Source organism: Sander vitreus, chromosome 4 (genome assembly GCF_031162955.1).
Source record: "Sander vitreus isolate 19-12246 chromosome 4, sanVit1, whole genome shotgun sequence".
NCBI lineage: Eukaryota > Metazoa > Chordata > Actinopteri > Perciformes > Percidae > Sander > Sander vitreus.
This window is the reverse complement of record NC_135858.1, coordinates 16,591,694-16,615,662: the sequence shown is the minus strand read 5'-3', so window position 1 is coordinate 16,615,662 and position 23,969 is coordinate 16,591,694. Positions and strand designations below refer to the sequence as shown.

Below are 23,969 nucleotides of genomic sequence, written 5' to 3'. Positions count from 1 at the left end.
AAAGAAAGTCTGATGCGTGCAGGCCTGTAGTATTTCTGCCAAAACTGCATTGCTTTTAGATGATGGAATGAAATTACTCTTCAAATATGGCAACTCCAGCCAGGAAGTTATGAAAGGAATTTCTTCCCTCTCCAGTCAGACCACCTCAATGTGACCTTTAACAGAAGAAAATACTATTGACATAAAGGAGAAATTAAATAAATTGACTCATGGCAATTGAACCGTAACATAAAATTAAGTTATTCATCATTATGCAATTCCCACAAAAAGTGTTCTCATTGACATAATGAAACATTATGAATCCAAAAGTTAAACAACTACCACTGAATCCAAAGTTTATAATCACAGATTGAAAGTCTGCATGCCATTTTCATCTAAAACAAAATGCACTTAAAGGCCCTGACACACCAACCCGATAATCGGCCGTCCGGGAGCCGTTGGCCTTCATTTTGACTTGCTGGGTCGGAGTGGCAGTCAGACTCAATGACCAATCTGATTGGTGGAGTTCTAGTCCTTAGCGAATCAGTGCACTTATGTTAGTGTGACGAACGGCTCTTAAAATCTGACGAAAATCTTTTAAACTGACCTTTGTCGATCTGAAATGAAGACAGATTCAGCAACTGCGTGGCCTATTTCTCGCTTAAAATGTTTTCAGAAACACGTTTCGGTGAACTATCTTCGTAAAATATGAGATCGTATTCTGAATGAGCCGCCATTATGCTCGGTTGTAAAATCCAGGAGCAGCCAGACCCACATGACGTGTTCGTCCAATCAGCTGCCGGTTTTCATTTTTTGGGCGACAATACAGATTAGCGCCGCCTGCTGTTATGGAGACGTATTACATCTCGCGCACACGCAGAACGTACGCTCAAGTTGGCGTCGCTTCGGTGTGTTCCGAGGCACTTTTTTGACCAACTCGGGGAGACTGATCAGTCCGACTGGCTTTCCTCCTGACGGTTGGCTGTTGGGTTGGTGCGTCAAGGCCTTTAAGCATCGTTCTTCACAAACCACAAAAGATCCAGCTTTACTTGATACAATTGGGATAGGTAGCCTACTGCAGAAGCATTGAAGCACAAAGTTGCATGAAACCGAGGAAGGACTCGCTCTTATTTGGGCCTTAGGTATCCAGACACTAATCAAACAAACTGTCCAAAACAACAGTGTCAAGGACTTGAGTTTGCATACCGGTATGTCCCTGCAGAACTCACTGAATACATGACTCATAACAGTGACACAAACATGCAGTGCACTGGGCCACACTGCTTGGATTTAGATTTGGTCCATACAAGGAATAATATTAAGCAAAAGCATCTCCAGAGATATATTAATGTCTGAGATTAAATTCCCATAAGGGTTTTCTTTTTTAAACTGCCATAAAATGGTTATGTCCCACATGCTCTGCAGAGAAACAGCTTGTTTTGAAATTGTATTACAGTTTTTTCCAACTGCTTACACACGTTTTCAAAACTATGTCTCCTTTTTTCAAAACTGTACACACAATTCCCAAAACTGCACACACAAAATGCAAAATGCCTCACATCTCCTTCAAAATGAAACACTTCATTCAAAATACCATAAACACATCCCAAAATGAAGCATTTGCATCGAATGGCAAACACTTTTTTCATAATAGTAAATTTTTGGATATACCATATACACACTGTTGTTCTAAATCTGAAGCTCTTTTGTCTTTCATAGGCCTATATCTACATTTACAATGTTCTAGAGAGAAAGTAATCTGCTGAGAGTGGTTGAAAAGTGCACTGTAAAAAACAATGCAATGTTACAGTAAAACAGGAAATATTTATTGGACAAAACATTTAGTAGAGTAGCATAAGAGCACAACAACATAAGAGTAGCACAGTGTTGTATACAGTAGCATGAAACAAGAAAACAAAAGTACAATGTAAACCAAAGGTGTCATTTTTAGAATAAAGTGTGTGTGTGTGTGTGTGTGTGTGTGTGTGTGTGTGTGTGTGTGTGTGTGTGTGTGTGTGTGTGTGTGTGTGTGTGTGTGTGTGTGTGTGTGTGTGTGTGTGTGTGTGTGTGTGTGTGTGTGTGTGTGTGTGTGTGTGTGTGCGTGTGTGTGTGTGTGTGTGTGTGTGTGTGTGTGTGTGTGTGTGTGCGTGTGTGTGTGCGCGTGTGTGACTGTGTGTGTGTGCGTGTGTGTGTGTGTGTGTGTGTGTGTGTGTGTTGTGTGTGTTTGTGCGTGCTTGTGTGTCGGGGCGGGGGGAGGGGGGGAGGATTGTATGCACTTTGTGCAAAACATTGTAATGCTGAAATAGTCATTAGATAGTTGCATGCAGTATGGACGCCACTGTAAAGCTACTCAAGATGGGCTTCTCTCGTTGGTCAATCCGTGGTTGATCACATGATGAATAAGTGTGGCCCTGATCTCATCAGAAATGGCTCTCCTTCCTCTTCTTCCCTCCTCCTCCTCCTCCTCCTCCTCCTCCTCCGCGTTGTTGTCCCCTGTCTGTCCCTCCTCCTCCCCTTGCTCTCTGTCTATTGTTGGCATCCATTGTTCAAAACAGGTAATCTGACCTTGGACCTCTGTATAGGCCTATACTAAAGCAGTGATTGGTTAGTGTTCAGTTATGACATAATGTGTTTGCAAATGTGAGGAGTGTGTGTGTGCCCTGGTAAATAAGTGTAGCATTTTGATTGGTTGTGTTTAGAAAAGGAAAGCAAGTCACTTCCTGTTAGAGTTCCGTGTCTTAGGTAGAGAATTGTGTGTAATGTTTTGAAAAAAGTGTTTTATGCAATTGAAAACTGAGTGAAAGGCTGAGAAATAGCTTATGGTTTTGGAGATTTGCTGTGTAGTTTTGCACTTTGAGTGAGAGGTTTCAAAAATCGTGTGACATGAAAAGATTTTGTGTGTAAGCAGTTGAAAAAAACTGTAAATTCATGCACATGAATACTAAATCTGATTGCAGGTTCCTCTTTTTACTCATTTACACACCACAAGGAGAGTGATTTGCCATCTTCTTACCGCCTCTATTTGATACGTAATGCTGAATAATTTCTCATCACTTCTAACTAAGCATGCCGTACTTTCTTCTGGAGTTTTTTTTGTGACTCCTTCAGATTGCTGAAATGAATGACAAAGACATTAAGCAATACTAGGGTGTGTCATTGTTATTGTCACCATGGAAATGTTAAAGATAACCTCCAGACATGTTTTAAGACCTATAAAAAATACTCTGCTTTGAATAATAATTTGTATCTGTGACAAAGTGGTGGTGAGATTCCCTGCACCACCCACCTTGTCCCTTGTGCTTGTCTATATACATTTCCACATTTATCTTACACATTGCTCTTATTTTTCATATTTTATTCATTTTCAGTTTGACAGTGTATTGGCACACACTGTAAATAAATACCCTCTCGTTGGAATTCAAGAAGTCTGCCTTCCTATCCTTTTATGACCCTCTGGCTACACGACAGAATCTGACATGGGTTTTCCACCAAAAAAAAGTAGAATTAACTTAATTTTCCGAAACCTACATCTACTCCTTCTCCCTCATTGAAACATTCTGTATCTATTAATATGTAAATATTTTGTTTTTATTTTAAAAGTTTACCAATGTCTCCTACTTCAATGAAAAGTCCCTCCTCTGTGTAGTATAAGAGTATTTCACAACACTTGTGTAAATTGCATATTGGGCAATGATTGGCTTCCAAATTTGTCTCAAATCCTGCTTGTTTCTGACTTAAGGTGAGCATAGAGAAACTTTCCCCCTTCAGCAGATACATTTGAAAAACATCCTTCTGTTTTCAACCTCTGTATAGTCTGGTCTCAATCATTCTGCGCTGTAAGGTAACCATAGTAAAGTAACAATAAGCACAATACAAGATCCTATCAAATACCAATTTGTAAACATGTTTGAAAAGGTGGATTTGACAGCCGGTGTTACCTGAAAATAACAACACAATGTATTTCAATTCAGATCTACAGAGAGTTTCCACGATGAGCGAATAAATAAACTTAATTTTACTCTCAAATCGTCTAGTTCTGTTTTAGGTCCTTCCAACATTCATTCAATGTAAGCACAACTCGATAAACAGTCCCGAGTCGCCCCCTAGTGGCCAGGCTACAACATATTTCTTGATAAAACAACAAGTTAAAGAATCTTCTGAAACGAAAGTGAAATACTTTCCTTTAAACTGCTGTCATCTCATAATTTGACACACCCGGTTTTCATTCTGTTCGTGGTTTGACCTGTGCGGCTGTTGTAGTCAAGTGTTAGTCCAGCGGATCCCCCACTTTAAACTCGTCATCTCATATTGTTGGAGAGACTGCGAGTGCAACATGACAGAAAAAGGTGAAATTGATGAAGGATTCTACTCCAGACAGCTGTGAGTATCACCGACACACACACACACACACACACACACACACACACACACACACACACACACACACACACACACACACACACACACACACACACACAATCAATTCCATGTAACTGTGTAGACTGCAGGCCTAGAGATCCTCTTGTTCTTTTACCTGCACAGGTATGTTCTGGGTCACGAGGCGATGCACCGAATGGGCACAGTCAACGTCCTCATTGCAGGCATGCGTGGTCTTGGGGTAGAAATAGCCAAAAATGTGATCCTGTCCGGAGTGAAGTCTGTCACCGTCCAGGACGAATGCCAGGCAGTGTGGACCGACCTGTCATCCCAGGTAGCCTACTAATCCTGTGGTGTTAAAATCTGTTAAAATAGGCTTAAATAAATAAAGGAAGCTTTGAAGGAGATATATATATATATATATATATATATATATATATATATATATATATATATATATATATATATCAGATGTAACTCATAGACTCATAGATTTAATTAAACGACTTCCTGTTAGAGCAACCACAACTTGCCAAACCTGCAAAAACACTACACACAATTAGCACAACCACACACCCAATAAGCAGAACACCTCAGACCTTTTGCAAAATGAAACACTCTTGCAAAAACTATACACTAATTTATAAAAAACATATTTTGTTACCATATGAATCACACACGTTTCATGACTTACAGTTTTTTTCAATTGCTTACACACTAAAATTAAAACTTTCCCACAATTAGCAACACCTTACACTCAAGGAGCAAAACACTGGCCTAGATTTGCACAGCTGTAAGCACATTGTCAGCTTCACACTTTTTGCAAAACATTACACACAGTGATTTGCGAAACACTAAACACACTTGTTTGCATTTGACACATAAATGTATCATGATGTCATTTCCTTGCAATGTCAAAGCAAAGGCTTTGAAATGAACACACCCATGAACCAATTGGTTAAACACAGCCACCAGGTACGCAAACACATGTTTGCTTAATTGTAGACACACCAATCAGGTTTAAGCACTATATGAAATGCAGCAGGTAAGTTCACCTGCCTTCAACCAAAATGAAAGAAGAAGAAGAAGACTGAGAGTGAGAGGGGGAATCCACAGAGGAGGAGAAGGAGGTAGAGGAAGATGCCCAGCCAGAGGTAGAGACCGAGGTGGAGGTAGAGGAAGCGGGAGAGGAAGATCTGAAGCCGGAGAATATGCTCAAAGAAGAAGAGGACCAAATTTATCAAATGAAAGTCACGCAACACTAGTGGACCATGTTGTGAACCACGGATTGACGCTGAGGGAGGCTGGACTAAGAGTTCAGCCAAATCTTAGCAGATATACAGTGGCATCTGTCATAAGGACATTTCGACAAGGAAACAGGTAAAAGAAAATCTGTCAGTTACAGTAATCAGCTGCTAATTGTATGCACCATATCAGCACTTTTGATACCCCTCCCTGTGACATTTGAGGATTGAGGGTCGAGAACGACAAGGAGGAAGGGGGCCCATATTCACGCGAGGGTTTATGATCTCCGTTCCCAGGCTCAGGTACCCCCCCTCATTCAGGCCATGGAGGACGCCTGTGACCAAGTCGACGCCGCAGCTGTGCAAGGATGGATTCGACATTCAAGAAGGTTGTCTTACCAATGAGGATATTGCCTGTGATGTTGATAAAATTCTCTGGCCAGATCCAGCTAGGCGAAGAGATAATGTCTAGTATTTTCTGTACTTTTTCAGATCTTTTTTTTTGTTGTCGTTTTTTCTGTGATTGTAACCTGTACTAGATACCGTATTTTGTTTGTCTGTTGTTTGCTGAGCTAACAGTGGTCTGCACACTAGTAGCATGAAAACTGGGACTTGTTTTGTTGTTGATTCTCCATGTCGACATGTTGACTGATTTGGGTATATGGAGAGAAATAAATTATATTTTCCTCAGTCTGCAGCATTGGTCTTGTGTAGTGTTTGGTGAACTTATTGTAAATTTGCACTTTCTCTGTGTACTTCATTTACAGTACTCTAATCACTGAGAAGTAGAATTGCTAAAAGTGTTTTAGGTTAGCAACAGCAGTGTATCTGGTTCAAACATAATTAAATCAAATGAAACGTGTGTGTTTCATATGGTAACAAAATATGTTTTTTTATAAATAGTGTATAGTTTTTGCAAGAGTTTTTCATTTTGCAACGGGTCTGAGGTGTTCTGCTAATTGGGTGTGTGGTTGTGCTAATTGTGTGTAGTGTTTTGAAAAAGACGGTCCCTGTTTTCAAAATTGTGCTTAAGCAATTGAAAAAACTGTAATTCTGTTTGAACCAGTTACACACTGCTGTTGCTAACCTAAAACAGTTTTAGCAATTCTACTTTTCAGTGATTAGAGTACTGTAAATGAAGTATACAGAGAAAGTGCAAATATACAATAAGTTCACCAAACACTACACAAGACCAATGCTGCAGACTGAGGAAAATATAATGTATTTGTCTCCATATACCGAAATCAGTCAACATGGAGAATCACAACAAACCATGTCCCAGTTTTCATGCTACTACAGTAGTGTGCATAACACTGTTAGCTCAGCAAACAACAGACAAACATAAAGTACTGTATCCAGTACAGGTTACAATTACAGTAAAAAAACAAACAAAAAAAAAACTACAACAAAAAGAACTGAAAATACAGTACAGAAAATACTAGACTTACCTGCTGCATTTTTATAGTGCTTAAACTTGATTGGTGTGTCTACAATTAAGCAATCATGTGTTTGCACACCTGATGGCTGTGTTTCACAGATTGGCTCATGGGTGTGGTCATTTGACAGTCAGTGCTTTGGAATTGCAAGGAAGTGACATCATGATATACTTTGTGTCTAATGTATACAAGTGTGTTTAGTGTTTTGCAAATTCATGTGTGTATTGTTTTGCAAAAAGTGTGAAGCTGACATTGTAAATAGTGGTGCACATCTGGGCCAATGTTTTGCTCCTAGATTGTAAGGTTTTAATAATTGTGTAATACTTTTGATTTCAGTGTGTAAGCAATTGGCAAAAACTGTAACATGATATTGTTATATAAAGTATATATTTTTTTTATTTACTTTTGCTTTTCTATTTAAATATTGTCAGATTTGGAATAATATTATGACACCAATAACGGAACATAATGGTGTATGTTGGTAATTGTGTTGCTTATTGTGTTGTTTACGTTCACTATTGAGTACATTTACTCCCCTCCCCTCCTTTCTTAAAAAAAAGATTCACTCAAAAAACTTACAATTTGAACTTTGATAGTTAATTCCTGACCTTGACCAGATAAAGCCTGTGTTATAAATCAGGTGGACCTTGAGTTGAGATTATTTGTTAATCTGCAATTTCATTTCCCCACCAGTTTTTCCTGAAGGAGTCCCATCTTGGTCAGAACCGTGCCACATGTTCCCTACAACAACTGTCTGCCTTAAACCCACATGTGTGTGTGTTGGCCCACCCCGGACCACTGGATGAGGACCTGATTCTGCAATTTCAGGTACTTTCAGGCTTTTTTCCACACACACACAAAAACCTTTGACTACCTAGTTTAAAATTCTTAAAATTACATCTAGTCCGTCCCCCTCATTTTGGAAACAAGATGTCTCCTAACTATATCAAAGTATGTTCTCAATGTATGTGCCCTGGAGGTTTCAAGTTCCCAAGTCACACTTGTGTAGGTGGACCACAATTGACTTGTAAACTAGTTGCAATGTCCCAAAATCCTGCTCTTACTAACACGTCTTAAACTCAGATTTAAGGTAAGCACAGAAAAACAACAACAGTAACAACAACACAGTAAAAAACATTTCTGAGTGGAAGGGAACTATCATTTTTCAGGTGGTGGTCCTCACTGACTCTTCACTGGATGATCAGAAGTGTTTTGGTGAGCTCTGCCATTCACATGGAATCAAGTTTATTGTAGCAGACACCAAAGGACTGTGTGGGTAAGTGGGCAAGACAAACTGTCAAAAAAATTAAGATTGAATTTATTTAATAATGCATCGAAGAAAGAAGTGAAAACCTTGTGGTTCGTTTGCAGTCAGTTGTTCTGTGACTTTGGGGAGGAGTTTGAGGTCTTGGACCAGGATGGAGAGATGCCGGCATCAGCGATGATACAAAGTGTCTCTAAGGTAATACCTTCCATTTGTTTTATGTTACTGGCTTATCCTGCTAATAGTTGTGTTGGACATTCACACCTGTGGGCATTTTAGAGTTGGCAGTTCAACCTGCATGTCTTTGGACTGTGAAAGGAAATATGCACAGGAAGAACATACAAACACACAGAAGGCCTGTCTGATTATGGATGATGAATGTTAATAATTCCAAATGTCTTTTACAGGGTTTCTAACAGTGAAATTGAGCTTACTTTTATTATGAACATTATTACTAGAACATGTCTTTCAAATTTGAAGGTTGTCAACATTACTTTATTTCAGGCATCTCCTGGAGTGGTGTTCTGCACAGATGACAGGAAGCATGGATTTTCAGATGGCTCTAAAGTTTTCTTCTCTCAGGTCCAAGGCATGACGGAGCTCAACAGCATCAGCCCTGTGGAGATCAAAGTCCGTGGTTAGTGTTACTTTGTTTCTTCACAATTTCTTTTCTCAACTGCTCACAGTTGCAACACACAGTGTAGTGATGAGCCCTTCACATGACACTCAACATTTTCAACCAAGAAAATGTACTAGCTGTGATGAGAACGTTATCTCACTTATCTGTATGCCATTTGTCACCTCTATAACCAGACTCATACTCCTTCAGCATTGGTGACACTTCAGCCTTTTCTACATATGAACGGGGTGGAGTAGTGACCGAGGTGAAACAGCCCTGCATGCTAACATTTGTAAGTATCCGCGCTTAAATTACATTTTTTGCTTTTGTTAAAGTGTACCCTTAATAAAATAAGTACAATTGCAGAAACCACTGAGTGAAGCTTTACTGGACTATCAGCTGCTGAAAATGAATGATTATGGAAAAATATCGAGGCACAAGACCCTGCACTTGGCTTTCCAAGCCCTCCATGGCTTTGTAAAGAAAGAACAGCGACTCCCTCGTCCTCGGTCTCAGGTCGGTGAAGGTTACAGCCAGTATTCATTTCATTTTTCAAAACAGGTTCTATTATCAGTAAAAGATAAAACAAGTTAATCTTGATTTGGTGTGGTGGTATGATCATTAAAGCAATGTACAGGATTGTTTCCACTCACTTCTTCATTATTAATCCCACACAGTCAGATGCAGATGCCCTGCTTGCCATAGTTGGAGAGCTTAATACAGTCGCACAGCTGGAACAACTGGATGAAGCTGCTGTGAGAAGCCTTTCCTACACAGCCCAGGGTGACTTGGCTCCTATCAATGCTTTCATTGGAGGCCTTGCAGCTCAAGAAGTTATTAAGGTGAGGTCAAAGGTCAATGTTTGTAACATTAGTTTCATATCTCAGTTTTATGGTGTATAACACAGCTATTGTTACACTGTGTATATTAATTATACATTTCTTAGCACGTACTGTGTGGTGTATATAGCTGACTGCACTTTGCTCTGTGATCTCTATAACGTTCCTGCAGGCGTGTAGTGGGAAATTTACGCCTCTTCAGCAGTGGTTATATTTTGATGCACTGGAGTGCCTCCCTGAAGATGAGGACCAACTGGCAGAGTGCTCCTTTTCAGAAGTATGTTAAGATATTCCTCAATTTGAACCAGTCACATATATCAATCAGGAACATATGATCAGACTTCGGATGCAATTTCACCATTTTTTTGTTTTCTTCTCTGGCAGAAAGGCACAAGGTACGATGGACAGATTGCTGTGTTTGGGTCAGCCTTCCAGGAGAAGCTTGAAATGCAGAAGTATTTCCTGGTGAGAGCAGGTTTGATGTTTGTCCAATAGGGGGCACACTCTGCACTGGAATGCAGAAGCTCCATTTGTGTTTTTTTTTGTCTGGTGTTAATGATGATGGCACATGCAGGAAACGGCTGTGATACTGGCGGCATTTCCTTCCAGTGCTGACCTTTTGTGCAGGGGCCATTCAACAGTGCCAAACCCTTTCTCTGTTTCCTTTGAAAGTGTTATTTTTACTGTTGTTTACTGGCTGTATGTGTGTGTTACTGAGAGAGAGAGTGCATGCATGTGTTTCTTTTATCACCCTAAAAATTCCACACAAAGTATCAGTGAGACAAGTAGTGTGCAAAACTTTGTAAAAGACAAATTATCTTTTTTTGTTATCTGTAAAACATAGCTTTCATCTGTTGACATACACTTGCATTGCATGAGCTAATATACATTTAGTGTGACACAGTCTCTACTGTCATGTTTCAAGGTTGGAGCAGGTGCCATCGGCTGTGAGCTTCTTAAAAACTTTGCCCTCATTGGGCTCAGTGCTGGAGAAGAAGGGCACATCACCGTGACAGACATGGACTTCATAGAAAAATCCAACTTGAACCGACAGTTCCTGTTCAGGTCTCAGGATATTGGGGTGAGAAAACACAAAACCTCACACTCTGTAATGGAAAATCTCACATGCCATCATAGCTCACTGGTTCTTGTTAGACATTAATAGGACGGGTCATAGGGCTTTACTGTCCAGGTGAAGGTATTTTGACTGTCTCAGATAGCTTGCAGTGTAGTTTAGTAATATATCAGATAGTTGATCTCTTATGTCTGTGTAAACAACTACCAGTGTCTAAACAACTTACGCAACACATAGTTGAGTGGAGTATGTTGATGAAAAAAATCCTCAACTGCTCTGAAATTCTGGACAGAAAAAATTGTTAATTCTATTGTTTTTTATATAATAAAAGAGCAGTGAGACACTCAGAGGATAGTGTACAGTAGTAAACATATTAATTATTTAAAGACTAAGGATGTGTTCTATAGGTGTTAGATTGTCTGACTTTACCAACATTGCTCACATACATTATCTCCCAGACACACCATCCATTTGCTCACTTGTCCATAAACAGAAACCAAAATCGGACGTTGCAGCCAAAGCAGTGAGAGAGATGAACCCAGGGATGAAAATCACCGCTCACCAGAATCGTCTGGACGCTGACAGTGAAGGAGTGTATGATTACAACTTCTTCATAGGTCTCGACGGAGTGGCTGCAGCCCTTGACAATGTGGAAGCCAGTGAGAGCACTTACTCTGTTTTCATTACCATTATTATATTAAGTTCTCATTACCACATTGATTATACTGGAGCATTACAGTACATATTTAAATAAAAATGCTTGTAAAAGAACATGTTTAAGCATTTAACCCATCTTTTTGCTGCCCAGGGGTCTATCTCGATGGACGCTGCATTCAACACCAGAAACCATTACTGGAAGGAGGAACTTTAGGATGTCAGGGTCATACTCTGGCAGTGGTGCCTCACCTGACAGAGTCTTATGGCCCGGGCACATCAAGTTCTAATGAAGCCATCCCACTGTGCACTCTCAAGAACTTTCCTCACCGCATTGAGCACACCCTGCAGGTACGATGTAAACTTCTTATTAAGTCTAATTAAGCTTTAAGTTTATAAGTTTGAGTTTCACATATTGATTTACCTAATTTTGCTTGAAAACCTACTCCGAATGACCAAAAAATAAAAAAAGGCCTTACTACAATTGTTAAAATTTATTTTTTAAAGGTTACTACTTAGTTTTTTGTTGATAGACAGAATCCAATAGTACTTTATAGTGCTGTTTCATTGAACTGCATTATATGGAAAGGTGTTTCTGTTTTTTATCCACATCATTTACATAGAAGGGCAAAACATTAGAAACAGATCTTTAATGCAGTACAGCACTAGAACCTCATTGAGAGTCTAGCCATGCGGTTCTGTGAGAATGCAATTAGAAACAGCGGTGTTTTGAGCTAAATGCTAAACTCTGCAAGCTAACATACTTATTATGACAATGCTAAAATGCTGATGTTTAGCAGGTTTACCATTCTATTGTTCACCATTTTAGTTTAGCATGTTAGTATGCTAAAAATAGCTAATAAGCACCAAACACAAAGTATAGTTGAGGGTGATGGAAATGTCATTAGTCTTGCAGGTATTTGGTCATAGTTCAGGATTCAAGGAACACCAAAGTTATCCTTATTCATCCTTAAGGGAACATTAATGCACGTACAAAATTGAGTTGCAATCCAAACACTAGTTGTCAAGACATTTCACTAAAAAACCAAAAGTGTCAACCTCATGGTGGTGCTAGAAGAAAAGTCATGGGATCCCCAAATTCAGTAGGATTCATGATCTGGGCACTATGAATGTGTTTACCAAATTGCATGGCAATCCATCTGATAGTAGTTGAGATATTTAAGTCTGGACCAAAGTGGTGGAACCACCGACAGACGGAACGGCATTGCCATTCAAACAGCATACAGGGTTTTCTGGTCACACAGTGTGTTATTATGCAGTATAAAAAGTCACTATTATACTGACTGTATTATCTGTACAAACATTACAATTCATTTAGTGGGCCAGAGACCAGTTTGAAGGACTGTTCAAACAAACACCTGAAAATGTGAATCTCTTCCTGAGGTAAGATATGATGTCATCCTCATGTGATTTACCTTTTTCCACAACAAGTGTTGCCTCCAACAAACATGAGAACTTACATTCATCAATCTGCTGCCAGTCTGCTGGCACTTAATGACCACTACTTGCTCATTTTACAATGCTTCTCTGCTCTCCTACAAAGCATTCCAACAAAATTACGAAAGTTAATGAAGTGCTTCTAGCTCATTATTTTGTTTTATAAACAGGAAAACATGTGGTTGGCTTTTAGCTGTAAATCCCTAGTAAAAATTACATAAACAGTCTGTTTTGCAACGTCTGTACTCTGTAATGTATGTTTCACAGCAACACTATGTTCTCCAAATAATAGATACAGTCTCTCAACTAATTAGAGGCTTTCTGGTTTGGAAACATCTACTGAATAAGAAAGTAGATTAGATTAATGCAGAAGAAAGTACTACATCATGTCAAAGGGCTTTGTCAGTGACTGTACTGCTAATATCTTATTTATTTGAGCTGTAACTCCATGTTATTTATCATGTAATTTGTAAGTTGTGAGACTGAAATTACCTAATTATAATGTAACAGCACGTCACTGACAAACCTTGTCTGAGCTTTGAGCCTCGGAGCCCCCCTAATCCAGCCAGTTTGTTTTGGTGAGATTTGATGTAATCTCCCTTATTGTAAAGCACTCGCCCACTTTCTCGTGTCTTTAAACAGGAGCAAGAAGCAGAAATGGTGCTCTTGGTCCACACAGCCATTAAAGTTTCTCACATTACACAGTTGTGTAGAAATAAGAACATGTACTGTCAGAGGCCTTTTTGTTGTGAAGTCATGGAAAACCTTTCTGGACATTTTCATGAGGCAGGTCAGCTACATGTATTCCAGTAAATGTTAAGTCCTGGTTAATGAGGTTATGGAAAGGAACAGTCACATTTTGTTGTGTCGTCCTTCCACCCGTGCAGCTCTTTGCAGAACTATGACTCTAAATGTTCCTGTTTAGACCTGTTTAGGTGTAACTGCATGCAGAAGAGGAAGATCCCTTTTGTTTTTCAGTGCAATGCAGTGTACGGTGAGCTGGCACATAATGCTGCAAGAACTGTCCAGGCGTGTGGTTTGGAGTTGCCCTGACCAGCACACTACAAGCTTACGAACTACTTCCTTTCCTTCCTATTAGTCTGCAGCCAAGCGTCAAATAAATCTCATCTGAGTCACTAAAAGACTACACCCTAATTTACAAAGATCTGTTTAGTCATTTTCCTCTGTGCTTCCTAGAACCAAATATTTTTCCAAGAGGACTTTTTCGCTTTTCAGTTCAAATGCTGCAAAAACCAGTCCTGCCAGTAAAATAGAAATCAAAGCTTTTATTCTGGAGGTTAGACCATGAGAATGTAATATACAATCAGAAATGTAGACAATACTTGTGCTGTCTTGTCTTTTTCCACATTTAGTAATTATTACCTTCTGTATACTGTATGTCTGTCATTAAATAAAAAAGAATTGGTGCGCTGTTTTCCTGCAGAGATGAAGGGTTTGTAGAGCGTACTCTTGGCCTTGGAGATGCTGAGGCCCTTGAGATTCTTGCGGGGGTGTGGAGCAGCCTGAAGGACATGGGATCTGGAGGACAACGTCCAACGAGCTGGGAAGACTGTGTGAGCTGGGCACGTTGCAAGTGGGAGACTCTCTATAACAACGATATTCGCCAGCTTCTGCACTGTTTCCCTCGTGAAGAGGTAAAATTACACCAGAGGAAACATAACTCCCTAAAGCCAAGTAATGTAAAGCTGTGATTTATATTCATAGACACAGTGGGGCACTGTTGTATATTTAAGGTCCTTGCACAGGCTACCAATCAATTAAACACTGCAATGTGGCATTAGCACAAAAGGAATGCCAATCAGTGTTTCACTTTTCACATTTTACCTCATGGACTAATGCAGCATGTTTCCCCGGGCTCAGAGACCACTATTAAGCTTATTTGAAACCTGAACACTGAAAGCCATCGCTGATAAATATCTCTAAAGGGGTCCTAAGGGTTTGTAATCTGGTGAAGCATGCAGACAGAGTGATGTCACATGTTGCTGTCACACCTGGGGGGGCACGGATCAGTATCAACCCAAACAGACCCTCACTAACCCCAGTCTCAGTCCAACAACTGGCTGTTTCTAGCCTCATATATGTCCCTGCAGGTTTATAGAAATTCCTCTGACCAAGAATAATTTTCTTCCATTCGTGTCTGCTTAAATATTTATTGTAGGGCACTAAATTCCCTGTATTTCCTTGAAAAAAAAACACAACTTTTGTTATTAAGATGCCTTATGCTGATAAAATGATCCGTTTCTCATGTGTTACAATAAACATTTAAACTGATCCAGAAAACAAGTTTGTTTAAATTGATAATCAACACAGCAGTTATGGTTATAATGTTTTGCTTCTCCTTTTTCTTCTGTAGCTCTCTTTGTTGTAGTTACCTATATCAGAGGTGTCATTGTCCTCTTGGAAAGTCACTTTCGACCACAAACTTTCTGAGGAACTATGTATGATAAGGCAGTTACAACGGTTACAAACCAACCTGACAACTACGGGTACACACAAACATGACAGATGGCCACACATTCAACATAACAGCTACTTTGTTGGTTGTGAGCTGAGTCTGATCAGTTTCATCACAAGGCTCAAGACATAAAAATAGAATGAGATACTGGCCAGTATAAGATATGTATGCAGCTAAAATGACATCAGAGGTTAAAGGCTTCATATTGTAAATGCAGTCCCATTCATTACAGTGAGTGGCTCACTGCCTGCTAATGAAATTACTGCAGTTAAAACTAGTTGATGGTTAGTCAGTTAAGTGACGGGAATGTTTTCTCATTGAAGTCCTATAAGTTAGTGATGTTTTTATTTGCTTTATTTTGATGTCTGAATCCTGATTGTAAAAAGGAGAATGCTGTTGATGCCTTTTGGCTGCTATAGAAAGCACCCCTGCTGTGAAAACTGGCACCATCAGTAGGAGACTCTCTTTTCCAGCATATGGACCATTTGGAAACATCAAAGCTCTCTGTCCCTTTGTTCCTTTATCAGACATACAAATTGTGTTGTCAACACACGACTGATAACAATAGTCTGGCTGGTCTACGGGGAGGTTGTAATCCTCCTGCTGTGTCAGAAAACTGATGTTTTATCAAGTAATACATACAAACTGTGTGTTGAATATGATGTAAGTTTAATGTTTAACAACTCTTCTAAAAACAATAAAGTGTTTGGAATATAGAAATGAATCCTTTTTTAAATGAGGGACAAAGACCTTGTGGCTGTCACTTTTGTATTATGAAGAACTACAGTGAGCTTTGTAAAAGAATATATGTATACGTGATATTTTCAGCTGTTGATCATTGTGATAAAGGGATTTCCTTTTGCTTTTCTTTAGGTGACTTCTGCTGGTCTACCCTTCTGGTCTGGATCCAAGAGATGTCCTCACCCACTGACCTTTGACCCCAACAATGTGAGTAGTGTCTGGTCCAATTCTTCATGCAGAAGTAATACTACTACTACTACTACTACTACTACTACTACTACTAATAATAATAATAATAATAATAATAATAATAATAACTTTTATTTATATAGCGCCTTTCAAGAAACCCAAGGACACTTTACAGAATTAGAGGTTGTATGCAGTGGTAAACAGGTGGTGTTTCAGGAGTTTTTTTTAAAATATGTCCAGGGATGTAGCATTTTGGTTATCTGCAGGGAGGGTGTTCCAGAGGGATGGGGCTGCAACACTACTAATGCTGATATGCATGCTAAAACAGCAGACAGGAATGACTGAAAAATGCTGCAGTATTTGGTGATGACCACTTGCATTCCTTCTTTATCTGGTCTGATAGTGGCTCCTCCCCACTCTGACCATATACTGGATTCTTATCTGAGCTGTGAATGCCACTTAGACTGCATATTGACAATGAAAGGCAGATAATAATCTGCTCTCCACACACGTTCACATCCTTGATAGCCAAACTGATTTCTACGTACTCTCAGTCAGCATTTTAATTTTAATTTTATCTCCTTAACAATTTCTTTTTGCACTCCCATCTGTGTGTAATGCTGTCATCTTATATTTTCTAAGCTTTCTACTTTGACAGACATGCTACAATTGCAAACGCCAGGGTCAGTGCCAATTTCCACTTATCTAGAAAGGTCAAGCAAAGAGTGTAATATTGTGTGATTTCACTATTGCACCTGTAAGGTATTGGTATTAATTGTTAAATCTTTGTTTGAAATCTATTTGTTTTGCTTTGGACGCATTATTTATCATCTATTCATTTTTTTATCAAAAGTAATTCTTGCATTAGATATTGTCTATATTAAAAGCTCTTCTATTCTATAATTCTTAGCTGGTTTTATTCATGCATTGTGAGTTTCAGTTTTCAGTTAGCACTACTTGCAATTTGACTTATCAGTAAAATAAATACAGTGTTTGTAATTTGTGTGTGTGTGTGTGTGTGTGTGTGTGTGTGTGTGTGTGTTGAGAGAGAGGAAGAAAGTGACCTATTGTTACAGCTCCCTGTTCGGTTCAGGGAAGTAATTTGGTCTTAATGCACTACCTTAATATACCTTTTACAAAATGTCCCTTCTACAGTTTCACCCTGCAGGCAGGTCTGCTGTAAGGACTCAGTGCTGAATCAGTTTAAAATAACCAATTTTAATTTACATGTTGAGTATTGTTTATTTATTTATTTCCTATGCCTTTGTCTTTGCTTTAAAGCTATATATATATAAGAATAATGCTCAATGATAATATAGTATATTTAGTATATTTAGTATTTATATGTAAATTGTGTTTTCTGTTTTAACATAGTTCATAGTTTATAGTTCAAACAGTAGTTTCAATATAATTAACAGTTTATATTTTCATTTTGTGTTTAGAATACCCATATGGGGTATGTGGAGGCAGCAGCTAATCTGTACGGGCTGATCTATAGAATCAAGGGGACAAGAGACTGGGCTGCTATCAGAAACATCTTAGAGAAAGTCCACGTACCATCTTTTACTCCCAAGTCCTCCGTGAAGATTCATCTCACTGACAAGGAGATGGATGAGGAGAAAGAAAAGGAAAGGGATGACGCGGGTGAGTTATTTGAACTTGCTGATATTTTATGCTATTACGTCACTTTCTTGCAGGATTTCTTTTCTTTACTCTCTGTGTCTTTGCACCAGAAAAAGCCCAACTTGAGGAGTTGAAAGGAAAGTTGGCCTCACCGTCTCTGAAAAGCTCAGCCATGCAGATGTACCCCACCAACTTTGAAAAGGTAGGGCAAGAGTGTGGTGACACCTTTACTGCATGCTCTGCAGAAACCACAGACAGACTGGCGGCTGAGCTCAAATCTATAGGTGCTTTCAGAATATGTCTTTTTTTCCTCATCTTTGGGTCCTCACTGACCTGAATCTGTGCTTTTCCTCAACACATTCATGTCACTGTTAGAACTCCTTGGGGCTAAGATATCTACTTCAGAAGTTTACATCCTGGAAAAAAAAAAAAAACACTTCATTCAGCCAGCTCATGTGGAACAGATTTGTTTCTAAATGGGCCTATGTGAGAGCTGCATTAGAATACTTTTGGTGAAATGCATTACATTTAACAACTCAGGACAGAGACATACTGTCCGCAACCGTGTTGACTACGTTTTGAAGTAGCACACTGAGCCCTGAAGGTAGGTAGGTCTCTCCTCACACTCTTTCACACCACCTCTCAACAAATTATCACTCATTGTCTGGACATTAAATCCGGTTTAGCGCTCGGTTGACATCTCGAAGGGTCTGTGGGATCCAAGTGTAAAGGTCCATCTTTTCTAGTTATTTGGGAGTGCAGACTAGACATACGTCTTCCCAACAAATTCCTAAAGGTATATTTAGCTAATCAGCTGTTTTAGCACAGTCAGCTATATCAGCAGAGAAAACAACAATTTAGACTCTGAATCTAACCCCAAATACAGAACAATTTTCATCTGTCAGTTTCTCCAGTGTCGCAAGGGCAGCAATTTGTACCATTCACATTACAACACTCGGGATGCGTGAGCTGGACCATAATACAAAAATCTATTTATTAGCTATATAAAACAAAAACATAATTCATTTGTGTCAAATATATCATCAGGGGTGACATTAAACAATTTAAGTAATTGTTTTCTAATAACATCTTGAATTATTGTGGCTGTCTCTCCCCAAATACAATTTAATGTTATACATAATTAACCCCTGTGGGGAGAAATTTGTCTTCTGCATCTGACCCATTCTATTTACTTGTTGACCTATTGGCCCTCCAATGAGTTTCTTGGTTTCCCTGGAAACCTTGGAAAAGGAGTGGAATAATTAAAATTCTCACCTCCATACAACCGTTTTCTTTATCTTTTTGGAGGTTGGGAGTATGGAGAAGAAAGGTGTGTCAGTGACAAAACCTTTACCTCAGTCCCCGAGCCTCAACAAAGAGCTATTAGCAGGCCAAACAGGGTGCAGTTGCTATAGCTGCAGAGGTGAGTGTTAGAAGAATTTAGAAAGGCTATGGAAAATTACTCTAAATGAGGTTCTTGTAAAGCATTCTGTGACTGAGGAGAAGCAGTAATGAAGGTGTATGAGGTAAGTCAGGTACATATCGAATGTCATCTTGAATAAGAATAAGATCCCCAAACTACAGTGCTCCCCCTTCTCTTCATTTTTATCCCTACGTGCACAGGTCATTCTGTGGATAGATGGAATGTGTGTAGGAGGGTTTCAGATGCATCAGGTTGCTAGCTAGGAGCTTCCTCACAACCCCTAAAGCCATCCCTGAGTGACAGTCGCCTTCCTAGCCTTTGTAGAGCCGCAGAAGCAGAGGCATGACCTCATTGGCCATGTCGATCACAACAGAAACCTGATTTCCACTGCATTCTGATGGGGTGACCAAGTCATGTATTTTAGTGATCTAAGTGACACAACAACAAAGCCTTCAAAGCTCAAAGCAGCCTAACTGATCATATCACTTAGCATGGTCATGGATATATACTTAGATGTTGTTCTTGTGCATCAAGCTTTGGAGTGTGTTATATGAATGACGATGATGTACTGTATGTTTAATATCCCATTTGGCACAGGATGACGACAGTAACTTCCACATGGACTACATTGTTGCTGCTTCTAACCTGAGGGCAGAGAACTATGACATCCCTACAGCCGATCGGCACCAGGTCAACATTTTAACAAACTGCATCATCTAATCAAATCTCTGTGAAGTCTTAAAAAAATATCGAGAGATGAAGTAAAAGTGAGAGGTGGTATAGATTAGAGAAAGCAAGAAAATGCCGCTCCCCCTCCCTTGGGGTCATGTTTTTAGTCAGTGCTGCACACACCTGCCCTAAATCCACAGAAACAGCCTCCTTACCTATTGTTCCTGGAGCAGAACTAATCACAGCACTTTACCTGTAGCCTGGGAGGTGACACCTGAGCCAGGCCTTCTACCAGCCGCTGCAGGAGACAAACACAGCCATGACAGATGGAGGAGGGGGGGATGGGTCCTGCTGACTGAGAGGGTTACCCTTGTGTAATCATACAGAGATTTTCACATGTTGCATCTGGTTTGGGAGTAACTTTACTTTTCCTCACCATTACCCTGTTAACATAAGGGTTTTTTCACAAATGTGTTTTAAACGTTCAGTATATACTTCAAAACCTACATAAGGGTGAGGCAATATGTCAGTGTTATAATACTAGTAAGGATATTTTTCCTTATTGTTATATATATATATATATATATGTGTGGCAAATGAATGAATCATCATATATATAATAATCAACTTAATGTGTACAATGACACGCTGTGCTGTTCTGCATTACATCTACCAAAACTGCAAAGTAGCTAAGCGCATTGACTTTAGTACTATACTTAAGTACAGTTTTGAGGTACTTGTACTTTACCTGAGTATTTTCATTTTTTTTGCTGCTTTATATACTATTCCACTATGTTTCATAGTAAAATATTGTTAAAAAAAATGCCACTACATTTATTTTACTTTTTTTGTAAAACATATGAACATTTTGAATGTGATGAATGGATACAGATTAAACTGTCCAACTGTTCTGTATAAAGTAGTTAAACTTGCTCCACCGAGAGCTGTTGCAACATTAAAATGTTTTTTTTACATTTATGCACTACTAATAATGATTACATAATATAACTCTGACAGGGCCGATCCCGCTGCATAATGGGTACTTTACTTCTGAGACTTTAAGTGCATTTTGCTGATAATACTTTTACTTAAGTAAGTAAATGCAGAACTTTTACTTGTAATGGAGTATATGATCTAAATACTTCATTCGCCATTGGATGTAGTGGAGCTGAAGTATAAATTAGCACACAATAGAAATACTCAAGTTAAGTACAAGCACCTCAAAATTGTAGAACATAAGTAAATATACTTAGTTATTTTCCACTACTGGAATTTTGTAAAACAACACAATATGCTCATATCATTCTACTTGATTCTACTACATTTTAAAAGTGAACTTTCCTCTCGTTCCTTCACAGAGTAAGCGCATAGCTGGAAGGATCATCCCAGCCATAGCAACCACCACAGCCGCAGTGGCAGGCCTGATGTGCCTGGAGCTGTATAAACTGGTGCAGGGTCACCAGAAGATCAGCTCTTACCGCACAACTTATATGTACCTGGCTATCCCTCACATTGTGTTGTCCCAGCCGTGCCAGCCCCAGCACTTTGAAGTGAGTAACATCTCTATTCACCTACAGCCATTTTTAGTTACAGTCAGTGATTGTCCGGTATATGGACACAATTTACAAAGGAGTCAGTCACATACAGGACCTGAGTAGGGCACTTTATACAGCCAGACAGACCCTTACTGTATATATATTAATAATTTAAGTCTGTCTACTTTAGGGATAAATTTGTTTGGTCCTTTGTAGATGTACGTCCTTCCTCGCTGGCTGGAGAGCATTAAGTCATGAATGAGTGCTCTGAATGTAAGATACCCCTGCTAACTGTCAATCTCTTGCATATGAGCCAAGTCTTTAGCCAGCTCAGTATAATCCTCAGGGTATTTTACTGCAGGTAAAGCATAAACACACATATGTCTGCTTCTGTGTTTGCACAAATTAAGTAAATTTAAGGCAACTGTAATTCAAGGCAAAAGGACAGGAGCTTATTCTCTTAAGACAGAGTCCTTTTTAGGATCAAATCCACACTAACGTTTGAGGTTATACTAAGGTCTTTATGCTGTATTGGCCAAGCTTTAAAACACAAACACAAAATGGCTACCAGACAGATTCAAAAGCCAAGCAACTCTTCGGGTCATATTGTAGGTGAAGTCTGAGAGGATATCCAGTCGAACAATTTTGCTGCCCCGTTACAGGCCCGACTGCTTTTCCCTCAATATCTCACCTCTGGAGGGAATCAGATATTGGAGCTGCCCTCGCCAGCTTTCTCACTCAGAGCATTGAAGCTCTGACAGACAGGGGTCACTGGGGGTTAGCGAGTGGGGTAACTGTGTCCTCTGGGACGTGAGGGTGCAACGGCAGGGAGCTCTGAGACAGTGTAGGTCTGGTTTCAGATTTGGTTACAGGCAAAAATGCTGCAGCTGCATTAAAGGCTGCTGTAATGACAGAGGCAGCTGTGACTTTCTGTGCAGTACTGAAGTTCCAGGCGTGCCCTCTTCCTTACTTACAAAGACCTTGGTGTTCTCACAGTTGTTGTCTGTAATTCGGTCAGCAAAAGTGTTTGCACATACTTCTAAAATTTGCTGGCCGAAACACAACATTGCCTAAGCAGCATGGAACGTTGGATGGACTCAGTTAATGATTGCAGTCACGCATCAACCCAGCTAGAGGTTATACAGTATATTCAAGTGTTGAATCATTTAGTCAGAGGGATGGGCAGACATTAGATTTTCCAGACCCAGGCTTTTTCAGCGGGGCTTATAGTGTTGCAGTATCAGCTTTTAAGCTTGGTTCTATTCAGCAGAGGAGCAAGAACAGAGACCGGAGGAAAAAAGGCTCAGCTGAGTTTTGGGGTCAACATTTTGAGGGTTAGGGACAAATCTGGCACCAGTAAATGAGCAACACATGTGCTGCACACTTGGAGAGAGAGAGGAAGATGGTTGGCTGCCAAAAATTCAGCCATCTGAGTGGGAGATGCTCTAATGTATGCCAAAGAAAACGTTTTAGTCGTAAGTCTTCATGATTAGCTTAAGTTTGTCTGTGATACCTTCTGGAAAAATGTCAAGACCGGTCAAGACCACAACTGCAGGGATATCACTAAATTGCCTCTGCATTGTCTAATTTTATGTTTTAACATCATTACTGTGATTGGATGTAAAACATCCTGCTTCAAATGCAACCAATAACTTGACTAATTTCTAATTTGAAATTTGTTACTGTTAACCCCCTCTACCTGCCCCCTTAACACGCATGCCCAAGAAAATGAATGCGAGAGACAGAAGAAGCTTTGGCTGTCTGGCAATGGTCTGGTCTTGGTCTTCACTCGGTCTCAACCCCTCAAAGTCTTGGTCTTGACCTGGTCTCGATACACTCTGGTCTTGGTGATGACTTGGTCTCGGTTTTGGTGGTCTTGACTACAACACTGGGCATCAGGTCTTGCAGTTTATATGATCACTCAAAATGTATGTTGTTTATCACATTAAGTATCTTGATTATCAATTCCAAACCAGAGCCTGACCCATAAATGCCAGGCCAATATTGTCGGTTAATATTAGCTTATCACAGGTATGTTGGTATCCGCATTTATGTTGGCCAATAAGTAGCAAAAAATTGCTGTGCTGAAATACCAAAATTAAGTCGTTTAGAACAGTGTTGCCATTACATCCTCACATAACGGAATAACATAATGTTGAAGAACTATGAGGAATAAGGACACCCTGGTGTGATTCTTGATCGATTTGTGAGTGCTGCAATGTAGGATGACTTTTCTTTACTGAAATGTGTAAATGAAAGTTAAGGATGTAAACATAGATTATTTAAAATAGCAGAAATTAGCACAAAGTAATGAAATACCTTCTATTATCTCTCTAATCTGTCTAAGATCAGAGAAGGTTTTATTAGG

The 23,969-nt window shown here is 39.5% G+C and overlaps 1 protein-coding gene across 1 annotated transcript in view; it reads left to right on the top strand.

Annotated features, from left to right (window-relative positions):
- Positions 1-4,155: 4,155 nt before the first annotated feature.
- The window catches only part of uba7 (ubiquitin-like modifier activating enzyme 7), a 37,609-nt gene continuing 17,795 nt past the window's right edge, over positions 4,156-23,969 (top strand). The window contains exons 1-21 of the mRNA XM_078248700.1: positions 4,156-4,359; positions 4,522-4,690; positions 7,730-7,864; positions 8,206-8,312; positions 8,408-8,498; positions 8,805-8,937; positions 9,114-9,211; positions 9,286-9,435; positions 9,597-9,761; positions 9,931-10,035; positions 10,143-10,223; positions 10,684-10,839; positions 11,327-11,492; positions 11,642-11,838; positions 12,827-12,891; positions 14,390-14,600; positions 16,295-16,369; positions 17,794-17,995; positions 18,085-18,176; positions 19,995-20,087; positions 21,425-21,616. Coding sequence (XP_078104826.1) covers positions 4,313-4,359; positions 4,522-4,690; positions 7,730-7,864; positions 8,206-8,312; positions 8,408-8,498; positions 8,805-8,937; positions 9,114-9,211; positions 9,286-9,435; positions 9,597-9,761; positions 9,931-10,035; positions 10,143-10,223; positions 10,684-10,839; positions 11,327-11,492; positions 11,642-11,838; positions 12,827-12,891; positions 14,390-14,600; positions 16,295-16,369; positions 17,794-17,995; positions 18,085-18,176; positions 19,995-20,087; positions 21,425-21,616 — 2,730 coding nt within the window. The 5' untranslated portion in view covers positions 4,156-4,312. The remainder of the gene's footprint in view (positions 4,360-4,521; positions 4,691-7,729; positions 7,865-8,205; positions 8,313-8,407; positions 8,499-8,804; positions 8,938-9,113; positions 9,212-9,285; positions 9,436-9,596; positions 9,762-9,930; positions 10,036-10,142; positions 10,224-10,683; positions 10,840-11,326; positions 11,493-11,641; positions 11,839-12,826; positions 12,892-14,389; positions 14,601-16,294; positions 16,370-17,793; positions 17,996-18,084; positions 18,177-19,994; positions 20,088-21,424; positions 21,617-23,969) is intronic.